The 21678-nt window shown below is 51.6% G+C and overlaps 1 protein-coding gene across 10 annotated transcripts in view; it reads left to right on the forward strand.

Annotated features, from left to right (window-relative positions):
• PCBP3 (poly(rC) binding protein 3) overlaps window positions 1-21678 on the forward strand; it is a 211532-nt gene that overhangs the window by 135225 nt on the left and 54629 nt on the right. For all 10 annotated transcript variants that reach the window (XM_082625633.1, XM_082625640.1, XM_082625639.1 and 7 more), the window contains one exon: window positions 21233-21368. In XM_082625633.1, coding sequence (XP_082481759.1) covers window positions 21359-21368 — 10 coding nt within the window. In that variant the 5' untranslated portion in view covers window positions 21233-21358. The remainder of the gene's footprint in view (window positions 1-21232; window positions 21369-21678) is intronic.

Below are 21678 nucleotides of genomic sequence, written 5' to 3' on the forward strand. Positions count from 1 at the left end.
GCAGTCAGAGAGGCTCCCCACTTTAAAGAACTCTGTGGTTGTATTGGGTCCACCTGGATCATCCAGGGAAGTCTCCCTGTTTAAAGGCCTGTAACCTTAATCCCACCTGCAGAATCCCTTTGCCACAAGAGGTCACATTCACAGTTTCAGGGACTCAGATGTGGGCATCTTGGGGGTGGGCGCAGGGGTTATTCTGCTGCCATACCTACATTCACCTACTTTGGCCTTAGTTTACATTACTTCTAGCTTCTTAATGTAGAAACCATTTGTCTTTTCTAATTTAAGCATTTAGTCCTGAACTTTCCTTCTCAGTACTACTTTAGCTGTGTTCCACACATTTTGGCATGTTGTATTTTCTTTTTTTTTTTTTTGCGGTACACAGGCCTCTCACTGTTGTGGCCTCTCCCGTTGGGGAGCACAGGCTCCGGACGCGCAGGCTCAGCGGCCATGGCTCACAGGACCAGCCACTCGGTGGCATGTGGGATCTTCCCGGACCGGGGCATGAAACCATGTCCCCTGCATCGGCAGGCGGACCCTCAACCTCTGCGCCACCAGGGAAGCCCTGTATTTTCTTTTTCATTCAGTTCATTGTATATTTTAAATTTCACTTGAGGTTTCCTCTTTGTCCATGGATTATTATTCAGAACTGTGTTAATTTCCAAGTGTTCAGAGACATTCCTGTTATCTTTCTGTTATTGATCTCTCGTTTGATTTAATTATAATCAGAGAATAAATGCACTGTGTGATTTGAATTCTTTTCAATTTGTTGAGATTAGTTTTATGGCCCAGGATATGGTCTGTCTAGGTGAATGTTCCCTGGGTGCTTGGAAAGAATGTGTGTCCTGCTGTTGTTGAGTAGACAGTTCTACAAATGTCAACCACCTCATCTGCGGGCTGGTGTTAAGTTCTTCTATATTGTTGGTGGTTTTCTGTCTAGTTGTTCTACCAGCTGTTGAGAGAGGTGGTCTTAAAGTCTCCAAATGTAACCGTGGATCTGTCTATTTTTCCTTTAGTTCTACCAGTTTTTACTTCATGAGTTTTGTGGCTTTGTTGTTTGATGCATGCATATTTAAGATTGCTCACTTTTTGATGGAGAGACTTTTTTATCATTATGTAATGACCTTCTTTGTCCCTGATTGTTGTCCTTCCTCTGAAGTCTGCTGTGTCTGGTGTTAATGTAATCATTCCTGATTTTTAAAAAATAATATTTGCTTGGACAGCATATAGTTGGGTCATTTTTTTCATTAATACATTCTGCCAATCCCTGTCTTTTAATTGGGTATTTAGACCATTTATATCATAATGTAATAATTATTGCCATGTTAGGGCTGAAGGCTATCATTTTATTGTTTGCTTTGTGTTTGTTCTCTCTGTTTTATTTATTTATTTGTTTGTTTGTTTGTTTTGGCTGTGCCTGGTCTTAGTTGCGTTGCGGCATGCGGACTTCTTAGTTGCAGTATGCATGCAGGATCTAGTTCCCCGACCAGGGATTGAACCCTGGCCCCCTGCATTGGGAGTGCAGAGTCTTACCCACTGAACCACCAGCGAAGTCCCTCTCTCTGGTTTTTGTTTTTCTGTTTACTCATCCTACCTCCTTTGGATTACTTGACCATTTTTTTTAGAATTTCATTTTGATTCATCTACAACGTTCTTGAGTATATCTCTTTGTACAGATTTTTTTAAAGTGGCAGTGTCTGCAGGCTGAGCAAGGAGCTGAACAGCAATGGGGCAGAGGTGTGGTGGTGGGGCGGTCACATCTTTTTGCTGTGTGGTCCAGCCCTGGTACCCCGCTTGCTGAAACAGCAAGCACTCAGCCTGCAGGACAGAGAGCAGGCCTCCTGTCCTGCGTTCACCAAGGCCCGTGGCTGAGAAGTGGAGGTGGGGTGCTGCGCCCTTCCAGTGCCCCAGGCTCTGGCTGGGCCCAGCGTGCTTTGCCTGCATCTTTGTGGAAAACATTTTCACAAAAGCATTTTGAAAAGGGCAGTTTATTAGAATGTTAGTAATGGTAGCAAGAAAGACTGACAGTAAGCAGTTTGCATGGTAATTAAGATATGTTTTGTTTCCTTGTTGAATTTATGTAGAAATGAGCTGGAATTGGTAACAGGAGCACTTCCCCCTTTCAGAGCACGTTCTCGTCCTTGCCTTGTAGGCTCCTCCCCACAGACCTCCCTGGAGGACTCTGGGTGGAGCCACACCTTTTCCAGACACGGCAGTGCTGCTCCTGGGGCCTCAGATAGCGAAGGCTGGTGCTGGGACTGTGACCCCGGCCTGGGGTGTCGGGGCCTCACTTCCTCCTCTCCCTTTGATGCTTTCTGGAACGTTCCAGGAAGTACAGGGGTGTCTGCATCTGGCACATTCAAACTGACTCACACACAGAGCGTTTGCAGAAAGCTGTGTCTGGAGAAAGGTTTCTGTGGCTCAGAGAAGCTTGAAAACCACCTGCCATCTCGAAGAGACTGTTGTGTGACCAGGTGTGCCTGGGAGCGCTGAAGACGTGTGTATGGTCACCTCCTGGGGCAGGCACAGGGGACCATGCAGGGGACCTGGGACTGTGAGGATTGAAGATGAGCCTGTGGTCTGGGTGGCCGCGTGGTGATCAGGCCGACCCCCAGAGTGGAGTGAGCTGGGAGCCAGGAAGTGGGACCCTTAGAGCACTGGGTCAGCGCAGCCTCCAGGTGGGCAGAGCTGCTGCCCAGCGAGCTGTGTTTGAACTCTACCTTGGACAGCTGTGCACAGAAGTCAGCAGCTGGAAAGCATGGATGATAAAGAGGGACAAATCTCGAGTGAGGAAGGCAGATGTAACCGGGGACCCAGGGTGGACTTGAGGTCCGGCCCTGATGACCTGGGAACATGGGGTCCCGCGCTGACCTTCATGAGCTGCGTGGGGCAGCCGGGCTGCCCGGGGGTTTGTGTGCTTGGCTCCCTGTGGAGCTGCACGCTCTGGGGGCCTGTCCACCCCTGTTAAAATAAGTTACGGCCCTGTGGCTGAGTGGGAAGGGAGTGCTCTTGACGCCGAGGGTGAGGCCTTCCCGATGAGTGTCCCGGCTGGGCACTGGGTCCTGAGAGGCTCCCACATGCTGGCCGAGGCTGCTGGGCCAAGAAGCATCAGGCATGGCCTCCACCTGCCAGGAGAAGCATCAGGCATGGCCTCCACCTGCTTGGACACTGTCCTGCTGGGAAGAACCGCAGAACCACCCATTAACCAGCTAACCGGCTGTTCTCGACTGGAGATCTGGGTGTGACAGGTTTAGTCCAGCCTCCCAATCTAAAACACTTCCAACATCCTCACCCCTCCTCGGGACAGGCTGCGCAATGGTGGAATCAGTTCTCGCACCAGCTGGAGTCCTGGGATGACCTGGAAGGCCCGTCACCGAGCTCTTGCTGCCCTTGCCCTCTTCACTCCCACCCCCACCTCAGGGCCTTTGCACGTGCCCTGTGGGCTGGGCGCTCTGCTCCCTCTGTGTTTGAGGTCCTTATTCAAAGGTCACCGCAGGGGGCCTGCCCTGCCCCTTTGTGAGGCCCACCCCCACCCTGTCCTGAGCGCCCTCCTGGCCGTGCTTAGCACTGGGCACTGCCCAGCGCCCTATTTGGACTCTCTGTCTTGCCTGTCATCTGTCTCGTCCACTCAAACACAGCCTCCTTGAGGTGGGCGTTCGGGTCCTGTCCAGCACTGTTTCTAGGGGTGTGGGGTGTGGGGGGTATGGGGGAGTGTTCATGTCAACTCAGGTGAGACTCACAGTGACCAGGGACTTTGTTTTCTGAAAGGAGTGTAAAGCTGTGGGATCCCCCAGAGATTTAACCCTGCGGGAGGGGGTTCCCCCCCAACCCCGTCCCACTGAGCTACCCGCCCCTGGAGAAGGTGCGTGTGGGTCACGCCTCCGCCTACACCCAGGGGCCGGTGGTCAGAAGAGAAGGACACTGCTTGTTGTCAGGGTGCTTGGGGAGGCCCCGTAGCCGGGAGTTAGACTAGGTTTGGCCCATGTTTCTGGAATAGTAGGTGAGAGACACTTTGGGTTTTGAGGGCCTTGCAGTCTTTAGCATCCAATCAACTCTGCCCTTGTAGTGGGCATGGCTTTGAACCGACACCGAAGGGGGCAGGTTTGGTCTGTTTTTGTGAATCCCTCAGAGAACTGTTTCCTTTGAAGAACTGGGATTTGGCCAGTGGAGCTCTGCTGCCTCCTAGTGGCTGGTAATTTTGCTGGATCAAGTCACACCCTTTCATCTCCGGGGCCGCCTTCCAGTGAAGGAGGGACTGAGGCTTCTAGAATACCCAGATGGGAAGCGCTTTTCCCACCCCGGCTGAGTTCAGGCGGTTCTGTTGACCAACATCCTCCCGGCCTCCTTGGAGAGGCCCGCGTAGGCGCGTCAAGACTGGCCCCAGAGCGGGGCTGAGGGTCTGCAAACGTGGGAAGTTAGCGGAGGGCGGGGGCGGCTGCCCGTCCTCACCTCCACCGCAGCCTCCCCGCCTGCCTGTGGCCGTCGTCCTCTCGTGCTCCAGGTATCTGGCCTCTCCAGGGAGGGCGGGCGAGCCGTGAGGACGCAGGCGGCAGTGCAGGGAATGGCCCTGGAGGGGACGTGGGGGGGGTCCGGGGCTGCTGTGACCGCTACCCTCCCAGAGCTCCTTAGCCCACCCGGCTAGTCAGGTGTGAAGGATACGACGTCTGGTCCAACACACTGCGGACTGGCGGGACCGTAGGGCTTGTGCACAGGCTTCAGGTGAAGGGCAGGTGGGGGCTCGGGAGGGGAGTGGGTGGAGGCCAGCCTGGGCTGCATGCGTCTGGCCCACATGGTGACCTTAGGCCTCCCGTCCGGGGGGCTTGGGCTGACGTCAGCAGGAGAAGGGGCTTCAGGCCACTGGAAGGGGGAACCTTGTGACTCGAGGGGCAGCGCCCTCAGTGCAAGGCAATGGGCGGTGAGGCCACTGCACAGACAGGCACGGTGATGATACACCACCTCACGCCTCGGCCTGTGCCTCCGGGGGATTCACTGGCAGCGTGGACCTGAAGTCAGATGCCTGTTACAGAAAGATGGTCCTGACTGGGCAGCACCCAGGGCTGGGCAGGAACAGAGGGCTGCACCCGCACCCCCTCCTGCCGCCCGCAGGCCTTCAGGCCAGGGGCGTCTTAGAGCCAGTGAAGCAGGGTGGAGAAGGGGCCACACGAACCTGGCACAGGGCCTCTGGCTGGGAGGCAGGCACGTGACCTTTGCCGAGGATGGCGGCCAGCCTTCCCCGTCCCCAGTGGGCTCGAGGGCCAACTGGCCTGTGGCCAGGCACGGGCTCCCCTCACCAGGCTGGCCCACAGCTGAGCCTGGCCGTGGGCATCACTCCCGGGCCCAGCATGTCCTGGGGGCAGTGCTCATGGGCATTTGGGCCCCTCCTCTCCTGGCAGGGGAGCAGGTGGGAGCAGACCTTCCCCACCAGCACCGCCCCATCTGACCATGGAGCTCGCTCTGCAGCAGGGCCCCGGGTCCCACCCGGTAGTCCCAGGCCTCAGTGTGGGAGCCATGGTCCCAGACCAACGCCAGGCAGGGGGGCTGTGTGCAGCCAGTAGCATCGTAAGGAAAGTTGGCGTCCTGCAGTCCACACTGCTGCGATTGGAACTTTGCACTCACTGAGTTACCTATACTTACCTATTGGCAAGTCACAATTTACGGGTGTTGTTGTTTCTCAAAGTAATAAAAGTAAAAATATCATCATTAACCGAAGTGGCCAGGTTATGGGAGGATCGGTGAGACATGAGGGGTTAGTCTGATGCCATTACAAGGGCTTTGGAGAGGGTGTTCAAGAACGTGGGGAAATGTTCAGTACGTGAATTCTGGTGCGTCTGGACCGACGGCTTTCTCAGGCCATGTCCTGTGAGGGTGGCGGCCCCAGGCCGGGCCCGGCTTCCACGACAGGGCGCCTTAAACCCCACCTGTCTCACCGGCTACCGACGAGGGTTCTGGCAACACCTCTGGCTGTCACGGAGCTTGCACACATCTTAGTCACACGTTGCCAGCGTCTTATTTTATCACGTAAAAGCCCTTTACATATTGTTTTCTGAAGTATATACTGCAAGTATTTTCTCAGATGATTTCCCCTTGTATTTTGTTGATAATAGCTTTTTGAAAAAAGGCTTTAGAACAATTTTAGAGTTGCAGGAATGTTAAAAAAAAAAAAGACAGCACAGAGATTTTCATCCGCCCACACTTAGTTTCCCGTTATTAACACCTATGTCAGTGTCGTACACTGGTTACAATTAAGGAGCCAAGATTGAGACATTATCACCAAACTAAAGTCCATTCTACATTCAGATTTCCTCAGCTTTTCCCTAATGTCTTTTTTCTGTCCTAGAATACACTGAATTGCCTTGTCTTTTTAGGCTGTTTTTGGCTGTGATACTTTCTTAGACATTCCTTGTTTTTGATGACCTTGACAGTTTTGAGGAGAGTGGGTCAGAGAATTTATAGAATGTCCGTCTATCGGGATTTGTCTGATGTTTTTCTCATGACTGGACTGCGGTTATGGGTTTTGGGAAGGGCACAGAGGGGAAGGGCCCTTCTCATCACGTCCTTTCCTGGGGTCCAGGGTCCATGCCGTCTCATGACCTACACTGTGGACACTGACCTTGGTCACCTGGCCCAGGTGTGTCTGTCAGTCTCTCCACTGCGAAGCCACTCTTTGTCCCCTTGGCCACGCTGTCCTCTGTGGTAGGAAACTGCCATGTGAAGCCCACACCTAAAGAGTGAAATAAGAATATGCTTTTACTCTTGAAATTGTGCTAGTCTGTATTGGGGTAGTGTGTGAAGTTAGATCCGTCTAGTCTTTTACTTTTCGGTTTCACACTAACGGCGCTATAGCACCCTTGTTAAACCGCGTCTCAGTTCTCCAAGGGTCCTAACGTCCCGGCGTCTTCCAGTACCTTACGTGCCCGGCCTCCAACCGGGTCCATCTATCTCACCGCAAGGCTCTACCAGGAGCACGCGGTCTCAGTGAGTGTCTTTTAAAATTGGCTCTTTATTCTTTTAAGTGACCTTTCACCCGCTCTCTGAGGGTTCACGCAGGTCCAGCTGGGTTTGGGTTGGGACTGTGATGAGTCTTCACGGTGGAAATGCGGCCATTTAACCCCAGGCCCCTGGCCCTTCCTTCTAGAGGGTTTCTCTGCCCCGCATCTGCTGCACCCACGGGCGTGGGGCCCTGTCCTGTGATCCGCCAAGCCTCCCCGAAGGAGTGCAGCCCCTGCCTGCCTGCGGCCCGAGTTGGATGTGCTCGGAGAGCCAGTGCTCCCGGCCGTGATAGGCTGGAAGCAGCGTCTAAATCCACAGCTGAGGGGAGCTGGGGGGTTCTTACCATGTGTTTCTAGATCTCTTGGCATGGGTTTTTCTCAGAGGAATCCATTTTGAAGCTGAACAGCTGTATAACTTCTGGCATCTCAAGTTTGAATTTCCGCCACCCTGAGAGACCTTTGTCTGCACATGTCCAGCACAGGAAGGGGGCTGGCAAGATGAGCTTGGGGTTCGAGGCGGAGACAGATGTCCTTTCTAGCTCCCACTGATGACGTGTCTTTGAGGTGAAGCCCTGCTCAGGACTGAGACAGCAAGTCGACCCTCCAGGCCCCAGAGGTGGCCAGGCTGGGGCCCTCCGGGGGCCGTGGGCCCAGGAGTGGACAGCGTGCAAATAAATGCATGGGTAGGTCCCATCCAAAAATACTGCTTCACTTTGCATTTTTCCTCAGTTGGATTGCTGCCTGCAGATTGAAATTTCCTTTCCACCAAAAAGGACCGCCTTTGCGGTAACCCGCTGCCTGGGTGCTCTCTGCCCCGAGAGCTGGCAGGAGGCGGCGGAGGGCTGGTCTCTGTGAGCAGCCACGGCACGCCTGTGTGCACATGCAGCCGCGCGCACGGGTGTCTCCACAAGCAGACCGGAGCAGGTAACGCGCTACGAGTGGTCCAGAGTCTCGGGTGACGTCTGTCCGCGTTGGTGAGCAGTGGGGCCTCAGCAGGCACAACCAAGTGGAACAACTGTTCTTTACCGACTGCACACTTGTGAGTCTTCTGCAGCCTGGAATGCTGTGTGCCCGTCTGCTCCCCGGCCTGGGCTCCTGCCCCGGAGCTCGTTCTTGTTTCTCAGGCTGCACCCACGTTGCCATGGCTCGCCCTCACCGTGCCCGGCAGCGGCCGGCGCCATCCACCCGAGGCTCAGCGGGTTTCCGTGTGTGAACGCCTCTCGATTTGTCATGTGCCTTCGGCTGATTTGCAGCGTCCTAATGGTTATTTTTGGATGGTTTTGTCTAGTTTTGTGATTGCTTTGGGGGGACAGCATTCACCAAGCTCCTCATCCCACCTTCCTGCAGGCCATCCCCCTCATTATTTCTCTAGAATATTTTAGACAGTTCCAAGGATCACTGCACTGAACTGCAGATTGGTCTACAGAGCATCAGGGAGCTTGAAACATTCAGAGTCTTGCTGAATTTTTTGAATCTCTTGTTCCCTTATTCTTGTACAATCTTCCCATCCTCCAGGAGGACCATAGGGCACTAAGCCAAATCATATCAGAAAGAACAGCTTTCAGAGGCACATCCAGTTCTTAAACTCGATCATGGAAGCGGAGGGTCACCCTGACGTCACGGCCACACGCCCTGTAATGAGATTTTTCAAATCAGGTTTGCTGATTCCCAGCAGCGCGTGCCGGGTGGGCCTGGGGTCGTGCGGGAAACTCTGCCTCCACAACGGAGAGCTGTCGCCCTCTGTGCTGCTTTGTCTTCGCGGTACGTGGCGGGAGGGGAGATCCCTGAGGGGGCATCCGCAGCAAGGACAGTTCCTGTGAAGAATCCAGGGTCCGGCCCCCAGGCTGGTTTCCTGCTTCGTCATCTCCCATCCACCTTCTTTTCTGCTCCGTCCGTCACTTCTGCAGGAACACAGGTGACCCTGTGTGTGTGTGTCGGGTGCCTCAAGAAAACAGCGCAGGACCTTTTAACAGAAAATGTGTAACTGAAGGTAGGAAAAGAAAAAACAGCGAGGATGAGACAAGTCCAGGGAGCGTCGGTCGTAGCCATAAACCTGAGTGGGTGAACTTGGCTATTGAGAGATACACGCACAGGGACAGGTTCACACAGCAGTGTGGACGGCCACGAGAGCAGCTTTCATCACGTGACGAGGAGCACAGGCCGGCCGCAGGGACACAAAGCCTGTCAGCAGACCTCTGCTCCTGGGGAGGCGGAGCAGGTGCACTTTCCCTACCCCGGTGGGGGCCGCTTAGGGCCCGGGTTGAGCTGCAGAAACAAATGATCCTCAAATCGTATAAATACACAGTTTACTTTTCATTCTCTTGGGTCGGCGGTGGCTCTTTCTGTGTTGACTTCACCCCCTTCCCAGGCTAATGGCGCAGATTCTCTCTGGAACGTTCCCGGAATGATGGCAGGGGGAGGAGAGAACGCGGAGAACTCTGCTCTGGCCGTGCAGCTTCTTCCCAGAGGAGTACTAGGTGGCCAGGCCTGACCTCAGCGCTGGGCGAGGCTAGTCCTCCTGGGGACAGGCGGGGAGTGTCCAGGGGAATAAATAACACAAACGTCTGCTCCCCTCCTGTCCCCTGCCCAGGAGAGACGGCCGGAGCCCACCCTCCACCAACGCAGGCACAGGCGTGGCCAGGCTCTCATGCCCGTTTCTTGGTCAGCTCCGATCTGCCCCCTCTTCCTCTGGACACCTAAGGACAGAGGGGCTGCTGACTGTCCACCTGCCCCAACATCCATGGGTGGGTGCAGCTTGCAGCGACTCGGACAGGTCCCTTTCAATGGAGCAGAAGCAGGAGGCACCCGGCGCCCTGCATCCAACAGATGGGAGAGCCCAAGGGGCGACCTCCTCGCCATGCCCCAGGTCCGGCCCTGGGGTCCCTCCCGGCCCGCCGGCCCACGTTCTCTCTGCGCCTCCCCACACCTCTGTCCTCTAGAGCGGGGTCTGGATTTCTGTATCAGACCAGACGGTAAATACCTGGGCACTGTGGGCTCCGCGAGGTCTGTGTCCATCGCTCAGTTCCTCCATCGCAGCGAGAAAGCAGCCCCAGACGGTACGCACACTCGTGGGCACGGCCGTGCGCCGGTAGGACTTGCTTTACGAAACCAGACGGTTGTCTGGGCTGGCTTTCTGTAGTGTGCAGAACCTGTTCAGAGGTCCCTGCGCTCCTGGGCTGGGTGGGTGTCCTGGCCTGTGCCTGCCCCTCCCGTGGCCCCTTGGCCAAGACAGTGCCCGCAGAACTTCACTTGGTGGAGTGCTGGCAGCTGCACCCCTGGTTCCTCCTGAGCACCCCTCTCTCCAGTCGGACCTGCTGCAGCCTGGGGTCTAGAAGGCTGCAGCCGTCCGTAGGGGGCTCCAGCCTCAGGCCTCCCCCCTTCCCAGCTGGAAATGTCACTCAGCAGTTTGGATGGAGGAGGCTGTGGACTGGGTTGTGTCCCCCCAAAATTCATAGGTTGAATCCCTATCCCCCACCATGACTGCATTTGGACGCGGGGACTTTAAGGAGGTTCAGTGAGCTCATAAGTGTGGGGCCGTAACCGATAGGGCTGTGTCCTGATAAGGAGAGGAGGGGCCACCAGGAGTGAGCCCCCAAGAGGCAAGGCCACGGGAGGACCCAGGGGGAAGACGCTGTCTGCACGCCAAGGAGAGAGACCGCAGGAGGGACCGGCCCTGCGGCACCTGACCTCAGGCCTGCCGCCCGCCTCCCAAGCCGACTGAGGGTGTGCTGGCCGCCTGCTTAATCAGATTCTTGTCGTTAAGTTGAATTTTAACAAGTGTTTGTCACCCAAAGACATTCTCAGTCTTACCCTCTGCTGCTGTGGTCCTCAGAGCATGACCCGTGGAGCCCTAGGGGTCCCTGAGACCCTTGCAAGGGACCTGCAGGGTCAAAAATGACTATTTCCATAGTGCTGGTTGCGCCTTTCCCCTCTCACTGAGCGCCGCTTGAGCTGGGGCGGTGCCACTGCTGGGGCCTGAGCCCCCGGAGGCTCTGCTAGGGGCCCCTGCGTTCTCAGCCAGACTCACCCGACCACGTCCTCTCGGGGCAGTGCGCTTACTCCTTGTATCCGAGAGATCCCAAGCCTCGGGCGCCGTCCTTGCCCCGCCTGGGCACCATGCCGTGCAGGAAGCACGGCCACTTGGGGGGACGCCTGGTGGACAGGTGTCGGGACTTGGGTATTGGACAGGCACTTTCTCGGAAATGATTGGGGTTACATCCGAGGGTTTTGCTGCCAACTATGACCTTTGAGGGCTCAGCAAAGCTAGAATTGTCCAAACTTTTTATCTGCCACTGTCCACTGCTCCCTCAGACCTGCAGACTTTTCTGCGGTGCTTAGCGGTGATATTAACAAGTGTGATTGTTTTTGGTATTGAGTGATAAAGTCTGTCCACATTTAGAAGACCTGCATGACTCAGTGAACCAGTTTCCATATGACCAATCATGCTTGGGTAAAAGACAATCAAAGTTTAGGGCAGACCAAGGCTTTTACAGTGTGACAGTGTCCAGAAAGTTCCTTGTGGTTTTTCATGTGGTTTTAGATTGCAGTTTGCAGCTAAGCTTTAAGAAGTTACCGTCGCTGAGTTTAGGCGTGGTGATGACGCAGACTGTGTTCCCAGGCATCTGAGCAGCCCTTTCCCAGCCGCCCGCCTCCCTGTGGCCCGTTGTCTGCACGGACTTCAGCCAAAACCAGCGATCACAACAGAGTAAACACGGGAGCAGATATGAGGATCCGGCTTCTTCTACGAAGCCAGACCCTAAAGAGACTTACAAAAATAGGAAACAAGGCCACGCTTCACACTAATTTTTTTGTTTGGGAAAATTTAGTTATTCATGAAGATTTACTTTTGTTAACCTGTGTCAGGTTTCTTATCGTTGTTTTTAAATGAATTAATAGATAAAATATTTAAGGTTGCTCAGTTTCAACGTCTAGTAAGGTGAATGGTGATACACACCCCCCAGAAGGAAAAAAGCACCGTGGTGTCCCCAGTGATATAAGGGAGGAAAGAGGTTTAGAGACGGGAAGCTTGAGGGTCGCTCTGAGGGCAGAACAGCTGCACCCCCGGCCCCAGCCCACTCCCCACTCTCCCCGGATTCTTCTCCGCGGACCTTCCTGAGCTCAGTGTCGGAATAAAGATGTGCTCCTAAGTGCTCCTCCCTCGGGCTCTTGCCTGAAGCTGTAATCTCTTTGGGGAAATGGTCTGCTTCCTCCGTGCAGGCGGCGCCTGTGCTCGGTACCACCGCGGCCTCTGCAGCCTCTGCCTGGTGCACCGCCCTGCGGCCCCGCCCGGCCCCACCAGCAGGTTCTGTAATGGCCAGCGTGGCCCAGCTGCACTGCAGTCACCATGAGTCCCAAGTCTCTGTGGCCTGCACAGGCCACGCGTCAGCTGAAGTCACTCTGGCATCTTCAGGATGCTTGTCACCAGTGCAGAGGAGTGGCACGTGTCACCCTGCTCACATCTGCCTGGCAGAGCAAGTACTGGGCCAAGCGTGCCCGGTGGGACTGGGAGCACCTCTGCCCCAGGGCGACGCCGAGTTTGTCCCCGAGGGCACGGCAGACCCTCTGACCTGAGGGCCAGAGCCATGAGCCCGGAGAGAAGCCCTGCTCCTCCCTCTTTCCTGCCCCTGGACTGTTGATTTGGGGCCTGCCCGCCTCCTCCGGGCGGCCACTCTCGGGCCTCGGCTGGAGGGCCACCTGTGTGAGTTTGCTGCCAACCCTGCAGGGTGCGGGCGTCGGCCGGGCTTCGTCCCCACGCCGGGTGAGCGCGGCTGGTCTGCGGGCCGCCTGGTGCCCCTCTTTAGTCCCCTGTGGACTCTGGTTCCCCTCCAGGTGTCGGGAGACACGGCCTCGCCCCTCCCACGTTCTGCGCCACCCCCGAGGGAGTGGCGAGTCAGGGCGCTCCGGGGGTCCCGGGCATATGGGGCTGGGCCTTGGTGAGAGGCTCTGACCCGTGTGCTGCCCGAGGCACCGTGCTGGCCTCCCCCGCTCTCAGGGGGGCCTGCTGTGCACCAGGTTCCTCATCTCTTTATATTCTCACTCGTCCAAAGTCTGCGTTGTGCCTCTACCCCAGGCCTGCAACGAGGGGTGCACAAGTGGAGAGAAGCGCCTTCTGGAAGCCAGTTGCTGGGTGAGGGCTGCAAGGCTGCTGGGGCCAGGGGAGTGGGCTCTGGAGGCCGGGAGTGGTGGCCGAGTTTGTGACATGGGGATGTGGGCGAAGGGCGCCCCGGGTGTGGGGGGCGTCGGCTGGGCTCTTCATTCTCTTAACAGGGTCTTTGGCATAGCAAAAGTGGGTAATTTTGATTAAGTCCCGTTTATCAGTTTTTCCTTTCGTGGTTCATGCTGTCTGTGTCAAGTCTAAGAACTCTTTGCCTAGCCCCTAGGTCCTGAAGATTCTTCTCCTGTTTTTTTCCTAAAAGTTTTGTAGCTTCTTGCTTTACCTTTGTGTCTGTTAGTATTTGTGTGAGGTGTGAGGCTTAGGGCTAGGGTCCCCTGTCCCAGCACCTTTTGTTGGGAGACCACCTTTCTCAGTGGGATGCCTTTGCGTGCTGTCGGAGAGGAGCCAGGCCTCTGTGCTGGGTCTGCTCCTGGGTTCTCTCTTCTCGTCCTCTGATGTGTGTACCCCCCGATGCCAACACCACACTCTCTTGAATACCGTAGCTACAAAGTAAGCCTTATCATCAAATCGAGCGATTTTTCCGGCTTTCTTCTTCTCTTCCCATATAAATTTTAGAATAAGCTTGTCTGTGTCTACAAAACCTTGCTGGGACTTTTGCAGGAACTGCGTTGAGCCCGCAGACTGCTTTGGAGAGAGCTGATGTCTTTACTACGTCGAGTCTTCCAATCCGTGGACATAGCGTTGTCTCTCCACTTATTTATGTTTCTTTGATTTATTTCATTAGCATTTTGCATTTTTCAGCAGACAGGGCCTGCATAAGTTTCATTAAGTGTGTACCTAAGTGTTTCATTGTATTTCTGAGTGATTTTAAATCGTTGTTTTAAATTTTGGTTGATATATGTTCACCATTAGTATACAGAAATTCAGTTGCTTTTCCTGTATGACTCATATTCCGCACCATTCTGAACTCACTTATTATTTCTAGGAGTTTTGCTTTGTTTATAGATTCCTCAAGATTTTCTAGGCAGAAAATCGTATCATCTGCAAATAGAGATGATAGCTTTACTTCTTCTTTTCCAGCCTAAATGCCTCTGATTTTTTTCTTGCCTGTTGCAGTGGCTGCAACTCCCAGTAACATGTTGGATAACAGTGGTGAAAGTGGACAGCCGTGCTTGTTCCCAATCTTAGTGGGCAGCATTCATTCTATCACCATATGTATGATGATAGCTGTAGGTTTCTTATAGATGCTATTTATCAAGTTGACATAATTTCCCTCTATTCTTAACTTGCTGGTATTTTTTTTATCATGAATTAGGTGTTGAATTTTGTCAAATGTGTTTTAATGCATCAGTTTATATAGTCATATGGCTTTTATGTTTTCGCTTGTTGATACAGTAGATTATACTGATTGATTTTTTTTTTAACATGGAGCCAGCCTTGCATATCTGGATAAATCCTACTTGGCCATGGTACGTAACTCTTTTACACATTGCTGGATTCATTTGCTAATTTTTTAAAAGATTTATTTATTTATGGCTTCGTTGGGTCTTTGTGGCTGAGCGCAGGCTTTCTCTAATTGCGGCGAGCGGGAGCTACTCTTCGTTATGGTGCGCGGGCTTCTCATTGCGGTGGCTTCTCTTGTTGCGAGCATGGGCTCTAGGCGTGCGGGCTTCAGTAGTTGTGGCTCATGGGCTCTAGAGCGCAGGCTCAGTAGTTGTGGCGCATGGGCTTAGTTGCTCCGCGGCATGTGGGATCCCCCCAGACAAGAGCTCGAACCTGTGTCCCCTGCATTGGCAGGCAGATTCTTAACCACTGCGCCACCAGGGAAGTCTCTCATTTGCTAATTTAAAAAATATATTTAGTCTATTTGTGTGGATGTTCATGAGCAAGACTGGTTTTTTTTTTTTTTTTTTTTCTTTTTTCTGTACTGTTTTATCCCAGTTTTGGTATCAGGGTAGCAGTAGCCTCACAAAATGAGTTGGGAAGTATTCTATTTTCTATGAGTGTCTAAGGCTTATGTTCATTTTCTTTTAAATGTTTGGTAAAACCCTCCAGTGAAACCATCTGGGCCTGGAGATTTCTTTTTTCTGGAGTTTTTATTACAGGTTTTCATGTCTTTAATGGCTATAGGCCTATTGAGGTTGTCTCTTTCATTTTGATTGGATTTCGGTAATTTGCTGGCTGTTCAGTTCTCCCATTTCTTTGCTGAGGTTTTTAGAGATTTGCTTTAAGCATGTTCATACATGCTCACTGCAGCATTTTTGTGATGGCAGCTTTAAAATCCTTGTCAGAGAATTCTAATATTTCTGTCATCTCAGTGTTGGCATTTATTGATTTTCTTTCCTCTTTCATGTTGAGATTCTCCTAGTCTCATTTTTGGTATGGCAAGCGATTTTTGTTTGTATCCTGGAAATTTTGGTTGCAATGTTATGACATTCTGGATCTTATAAAAGTCTCCTGTCTTAGCAGGCCTCTACTGACATAGGTGGGGGAACCTTGTTCACAGTGGGCTGGGGTGGAGGCCCAGGCACCCCTTGGCCTCCCCGATACCTTGAGCAGAGGGAGGAGCTCCTCGTTCCTGAGGGGCGGGAGCCCCTCTGATGTGGGCACGTGTGTGTGTGCACGCGTCCCCTGTCAGCTTCGCCTGGAAGGCAGTGTTCTCCAGGGGGGCGGGGGTTGGCTTTTCTTGAGACTTTTTTCCAGTGTTCTTTGGCATTTTTCGGTCACAGGTTTTTCCAGTGATGAGCCTAGAATAAACAGGAGGGAATCAAAACAAAACACAAAGGTGAACTCACTGTTGTGTCAGGCTTCACACCTCAGGACCCATCCAGGCACCTTCTCTCCACCTTTCCCATTTTTCTTAGGCTTGTTTCATGTTTAACACAGGGTTTTTAGTTGCGCTCAGCAGGAATGTAGGGGAAAATGCATCTGCTTCATTTTGTCCAGAACCAGGAGTCCTGGTGTTCCTTTTAATTACTCCAGTCATCTGTGCCTTCTGGATTAATTTTCTTGATCAGCGTCATCAGAGGGTTGTATATTTTGGGGCCTTTTTTGAAGAACCAAATTTTATATTTGTTCATTTTCACAATTGGTTCTTTTTTTGTAACTTCTGATCTATTCTTTATTATAATTACCTTCTTTCTATTTTCTGTGGATACTTTCTGTTATTTTTCTAACTTCTAAAATTGGATTTTCTATTCACTAGTTTTCTGACTTTATTCCTAGTATAGGCTTTTAAAAGCTGTAAGTTTTCCTGTAAGTTCTGTTGTAGCTGAATGCTACAAATTTTGTCATGCAGCACTTTTATTATTATTGAGGTCTCATGATTTTCTAATTTCATTATGTCATTCCTATCCACTTCTTATTTAGAATCATTTAAAAAGTGTTATGTCCGGGCTTCCCTGGTGGCGCAGTGGTTGAGAGTCTGCCTGCCGATGCAGGGGACACGGGTTCGTGCCCCGGTCCGGGAGGATCCCACATGCCGCGGAGCGGCTGGGCCCGTGGGCCATGGCCACTGAGCCTGCATGTCCAGAGCCTGTGCTCCGCAGCGGGAGAGTCCACAACAGTGAGAGGCCCGCGTACCACAAAAAATAAATAAATAAATAAATAAATAAAAATAAAATAAAAAGTGTTATGTCCAGGAGAGTTATAGAGTTATCTTTTTGCTACTGATTTCTAATTTAATCGCCCACCGGGTGGAAGGCATGGTCTGTTGATTCCATGTCTTCAAAATTGGTTGAAACTTGCATTATGAGTTAGAACATTGTCAATTTTGGTTTTATTCTCAGAGAGTTTTAGGAGAATGTACAACCTCTAAATGTCAGGTGCAGCTTTACACACACACATGATATCCCACAACTCGCTCCGTGTTCACTGTCCTTGTGTGAACTGTGACGGGGGTGCCATGGCGTCCCCGCCAGATGGGCGGTTTGTTGGTTTGGCCCTGGGGTCGCTCCTCAGATTAACCCCTCGCGGGCTCTGGGGCATCGAGGCACTTCCTCATCATCATCTCTTGGCTGGATTAGCGGGTGATCTCCTGAGTTCTCTCCCGGCTTCCTCTCCTGCCGCTTTTCACCTTCAGCCTGGTTTCCACACCAGCAGCCCGATTGCTGGTGTTAAAATATCGTGATTTATCAAAATCCTCTCACATCCCTGTTTCCCGCAGGTTCCACCTGCCCCCTCTTCAAATGGCCTAAAGCACCCTGCCCGCCTGCCCCCACCCTCTCCTGCCACCCAGCTTCCCAGCGGGAGGGCTCACAGAGGATGCCCAGTAGAGAGCAGGGCAGCCCTGCTCCCGGTCGTCCGATGTCTCAGACCTTCCGGTGGAGCCAGGCCCCACGTGAGGGTGCGGACGGCAGTGGGAGCCGCTCACGCCCGCGTGCACATGCGTGTGTCTGCCTGTGTGCGCATGTGTGTCGTTTGCGGCTCGATGGGCTGCTTTCGTCTGGACTGTGCCTGGGAGGGGATGCGCCGTCCTCGGGCTCTGGTCCTTTGAAACTGATTCGTTGTGGCGGCTGTTCAGCGAGCCGCTGAAAACCACTGCTCCTGTTGTCACTAAGTGGGTCGCACAGCGAGGGGCGGCCGCAGAGGTGAAGAGGGGAGTCGTGAGCCCTACTTTATCTCCTCTGTCACCCCCCTTTCCAGCACCAGTTGAGTTTTGAAAAGGGAACGGCAGAGCCTTCCCTCCGAGACTGTCCCCGTCACTCACCACCTCTCGCTCCGCAGGGAGCTCAGTGTCCCGCTCCCTGAAGCTGTGGCTGATGTTGGGAGAAGTGGGTCATGGCGCAGGCGAGTCTGTCACATCGCTCTCCATGTTGCGGTCTCGTGGTGCTTCTTATGAAACCTAGTGCCAGGTCAAGCTATGTGTTTAGTAAACAAGTTCCCTTCAGAGGTTTCTAGGGTGATATAAATTTCAAATCGAATGTCTTTTAGTTCATTAACTTCTGGCTTTCTTGCGCTGTCCTCAGAAACTGCTGTCGTGCTCTTTCTACTTTATGAGACTTGCTGTGAGGGTAGCCCTGTCTGCTGGGACGCCGAGAGTCTCAGGGAGGAGCAGGAGGGCTCATTGTTCTCTCAGTTCTCGTCCCCGTAACACTCCTGAGTTGATGTCAGCATTTCTGTCCTGAAGAGTCACCCTTTCCCAAGAGGAAACCTCTCGGTGTCCCTGGGAACAGGAGTGCTTGATTGGTGACAACGGTGCCATGGCACTTGAGGCCCTAATGCTTCCTCACAGACAATTCTAATCGTTACTGCTGTTTCCACCCACTTCCCTGCCCCTCTGACCTGTGGAACCACTTGATGCCTGCAGGCCCCGCTCTTCCTAGAATAGGGGGCGAACGGCCGGCTTCCGGGTGGCTTCTCCCCTTAGAGGCTGCGGTGTCACTGTCTCTGCTTCGCTCCTTATTTACCACATTTTCACCACCTCCCAGACCCTAGGGCTGTGCTGAAAGCTGTTGTTGGTTCTTCTCGTTCCTCCTGACTTCTTAGTGTTTGTGGGTTTGTGCTGTTTTATTTTGTGAGCATCACTTCAGTGCAGTTTCTGTAAGGGTGGAGTAAACACATGTTAACTCTGTGATGTTTAATACGAGGTCTCTTCCACTGCCTTTTTTAAAAAAAAGCTTTTGAGTATTTATTACCTTTGTTCTTTTTAATTGAGTATAATTCACATACCATACGATTCATATTTTAAAATTGCCCATTTTAGTAGTTTTTAGCATATTCACAAAGGTGTGCAACCATCACCACTATCTAATTACACAATGTTCTCGTCACCCCAAAAGAAACCCCACACCCATCCCATTACCCTCTCTCCTCAGCCCTAGGAGCCATGGGTCTACTTTCTGTCCCCATGGGTTGGCCTGTTCTGGACGTGTGCTGTAAATGGGAGCACGCAACATGGGGCTTTCGGCGTCTGGCTTCTTTCCCTTCTCGTAATGTCTTCAAGGTCCATCCACGTTGCCGCGCGGGTCAGCACTTCATCCCCTTCTTTGTGACTGAATAACATCCCGTTATAAGGATGCGCCACACTTTGTTTATCCACCTTCATCAGTCGATGGACGTTGGATTGTTTCCAGTTTTTGACAGTTATGAGCAACACTGCTGTGAACATCCATGTACAGGTTTTTCTGTGGACGTATATTTTCATTGTCTTGGGTATAGGCCTAGGAGTGGGGTTGCTGGGTCATATAGGAACTCTGGGTTTAACTTGTGGAGGAACTGCCGGCCGGTTTTCCAAAGGGGTTATATCATTCTATATTTCCACCAGCAATGTATGCAGATTCCAGTTTTTCCATATCCTTGCTGACATTTGTAATTTTCTGTTTCTTCTTCTTCTTCTTATCGTTTTCATGATTATTACTATTATTGCCATCCTAAGTGGCTCATTGTGGTTTTGACTTGCATGTTTCTAATGCTGAAAGATGTTGAGTTACTTTTCCTGTGCTTATTGGCCATTTCCATATCTTCCTTAGAGAAACATATGTCAAATCCTTTGTATATTTCTTAATTGTTTTTTATTGTTGAGTTGTAGAAGTTTTATATATAGTCTGAATATTAATCCCTTCTTAGGTATCTGATTTGCCGATATATTCTATTAGGTAGGTTGTATTTTCACCTTCTTATTAGTGCTCTTTGATGCACAAAAGTTCTTAATTTTGATGAAGTCCAATTCATCTACTTTTTGTTGCTGCCTGTGCTTTTTGGTGTCATATCCATGAAATCATTGCCAAATCCAGTGCCATGAAAAAATTTTTTCCAGTGTTTTCTTCAAGGTGTTTATAGCTTTAGCTCTTAAGTCTAGGTCTTTGATTTATTTGAAGTTATTCTTGCATGTGGTGTAAGGCACAATGCGAGTGCACTCTTTGGTGTGTGCTGTCAGCTTTCCTGGCACTGTAAGTACAAGACTTCTTTTTTTTTTAACTTTATTTATCTATTTTTTTATGCAGCAGGTTCTCATTAGTCATCTATTTTATTCTTATTAGTGTATACACGTCAATCCCAATCTCCCAATTCATCCCACCACCACCACCACTCCCCACTTTCCCCCCTTGGTGTCCATGCGTTTGTTCTCTACATCTGTAAGACTGTTCTTTTCTAATGGGCAAGGGAGCCAAGACAATCCCCTGTTCTTCCATTGCTTTCTGATGAGTTCCCACTCGTGACCTTCAGGCCTCTCTGATCCTCCAGTCGGTAACACGCTGACCCTTTTCCTGCACCAGTGGAGACACCGTCTGCCCCTGTGAACGAGGAAGGCTTTTACTCAATGTCACCTTCATGGCATTTCCTTACATTTCGTATTTTCTCATTTATTTCATTTTGAACCTCAAGGTATTATACGGGTGAGATATTTTAGCTTGAAACAGACTCAGTGATGTTGTTTATTGCCTGAAATGGTTACCTGATTGACATGGAGAAAGACAGAGAGATTTAACGTGGGCTTCTCATTATGTTTGGTGCTGTGCCCTCACAATTCCAGATGTTGGATGCTGTTGTGAAGAGCCTTTTAAGGCATCCCTGGCAATAACGTGCAGGGGTCGTTACGCCTGGACTTGAAAAGCAGCGAAGAGGATATGTTATGACCATGAGTTCTTGTGCCTGGGGGTGAAGTTTCCTGTTTGTGCAACAATGTGAATTCAAAGAGTGAAGAGTCAAGAAACTTAGACCAAGGAGAAAATGATGCACTCTGGAAAAGACTAGGTGGACAGATTGCATGCTGAAATGGAAGGGTTCAAGTGAAATGATTATACCAGTTGTAAAGTAAAAAACCAGCCGTGTGTTTAAGTTAATATATAGTTTCATAACTTTTAAAATCAGTATATATACATATAAATATACTAAATATTACAAGTAGAAAGTTGACTGTTTCACTTCTATTCTCAAAAGTGTATACAGTTTTACCAAGCACTTCTTCTGCACTGCTCATCTGTGCAGTGGAGGCCCCTCTGGTGCGCATGGGGCGGGTCCCAGGATGGGCTCTCACTGGCATTTCATCACATCCCATCCGTCTCACGCCTGAATCTTAAGAAATGCTCGCTGCTCTGCTGAACACAAGAAAGAGGTTCTGTTGAAGCTCAGTCCCGCTGGACAAGGTCCTAATTCGTAAGCTCATTTGCCCCTGTGTTTTGTGTTTCAGGTCGGTGGGCTCCACGACCGAAGTTGGTCCTCCCGTGAATTGCCAGTTCTGGTTGTGATGCTCTAGGTCACAACGAGTGTGAACACACGCTATCTATGGGCCTGCTCTGACTCGTCCAGCCTGCTTATGGGGGAAGGTGAGTGGCTGTGAAACGGCCCTTGTCTGCTTGTCTGTTTACCAAGAATGTGTAGCAAAGTCAGACTCACCACGGAACATTAGAATGTGTCTGAAGTGGCACCAGGCTGTATTTTACCCTCTTTAGCCCGTGATACGGTGTCAGCTGGGAGTAGTGCCAGGGAGCGAAGACGAGCCATGAAAAAGGAAACTTTAAGAAAGGAAATCGATGCAATAATGTGATCAGGCAGGAGCATCATTCCTGATCGGCTCTTGAAAAGGCACATCTAGAATTTGAAGAAGCAGGTTTAAGCTGAGGCAGAAATGTTTCT

This window comes from Mesoplodon mirus (assembly GCF_964341445.2).
Source record: "Mesoplodon mirus genome assembly, chromosome: 6".
Classification (NCBI taxonomy): Eukaryota; Metazoa; Chordata; class Mammalia; order Artiodactyla; family Ziphiidae; genus Mesoplodon; species Mesoplodon mirus.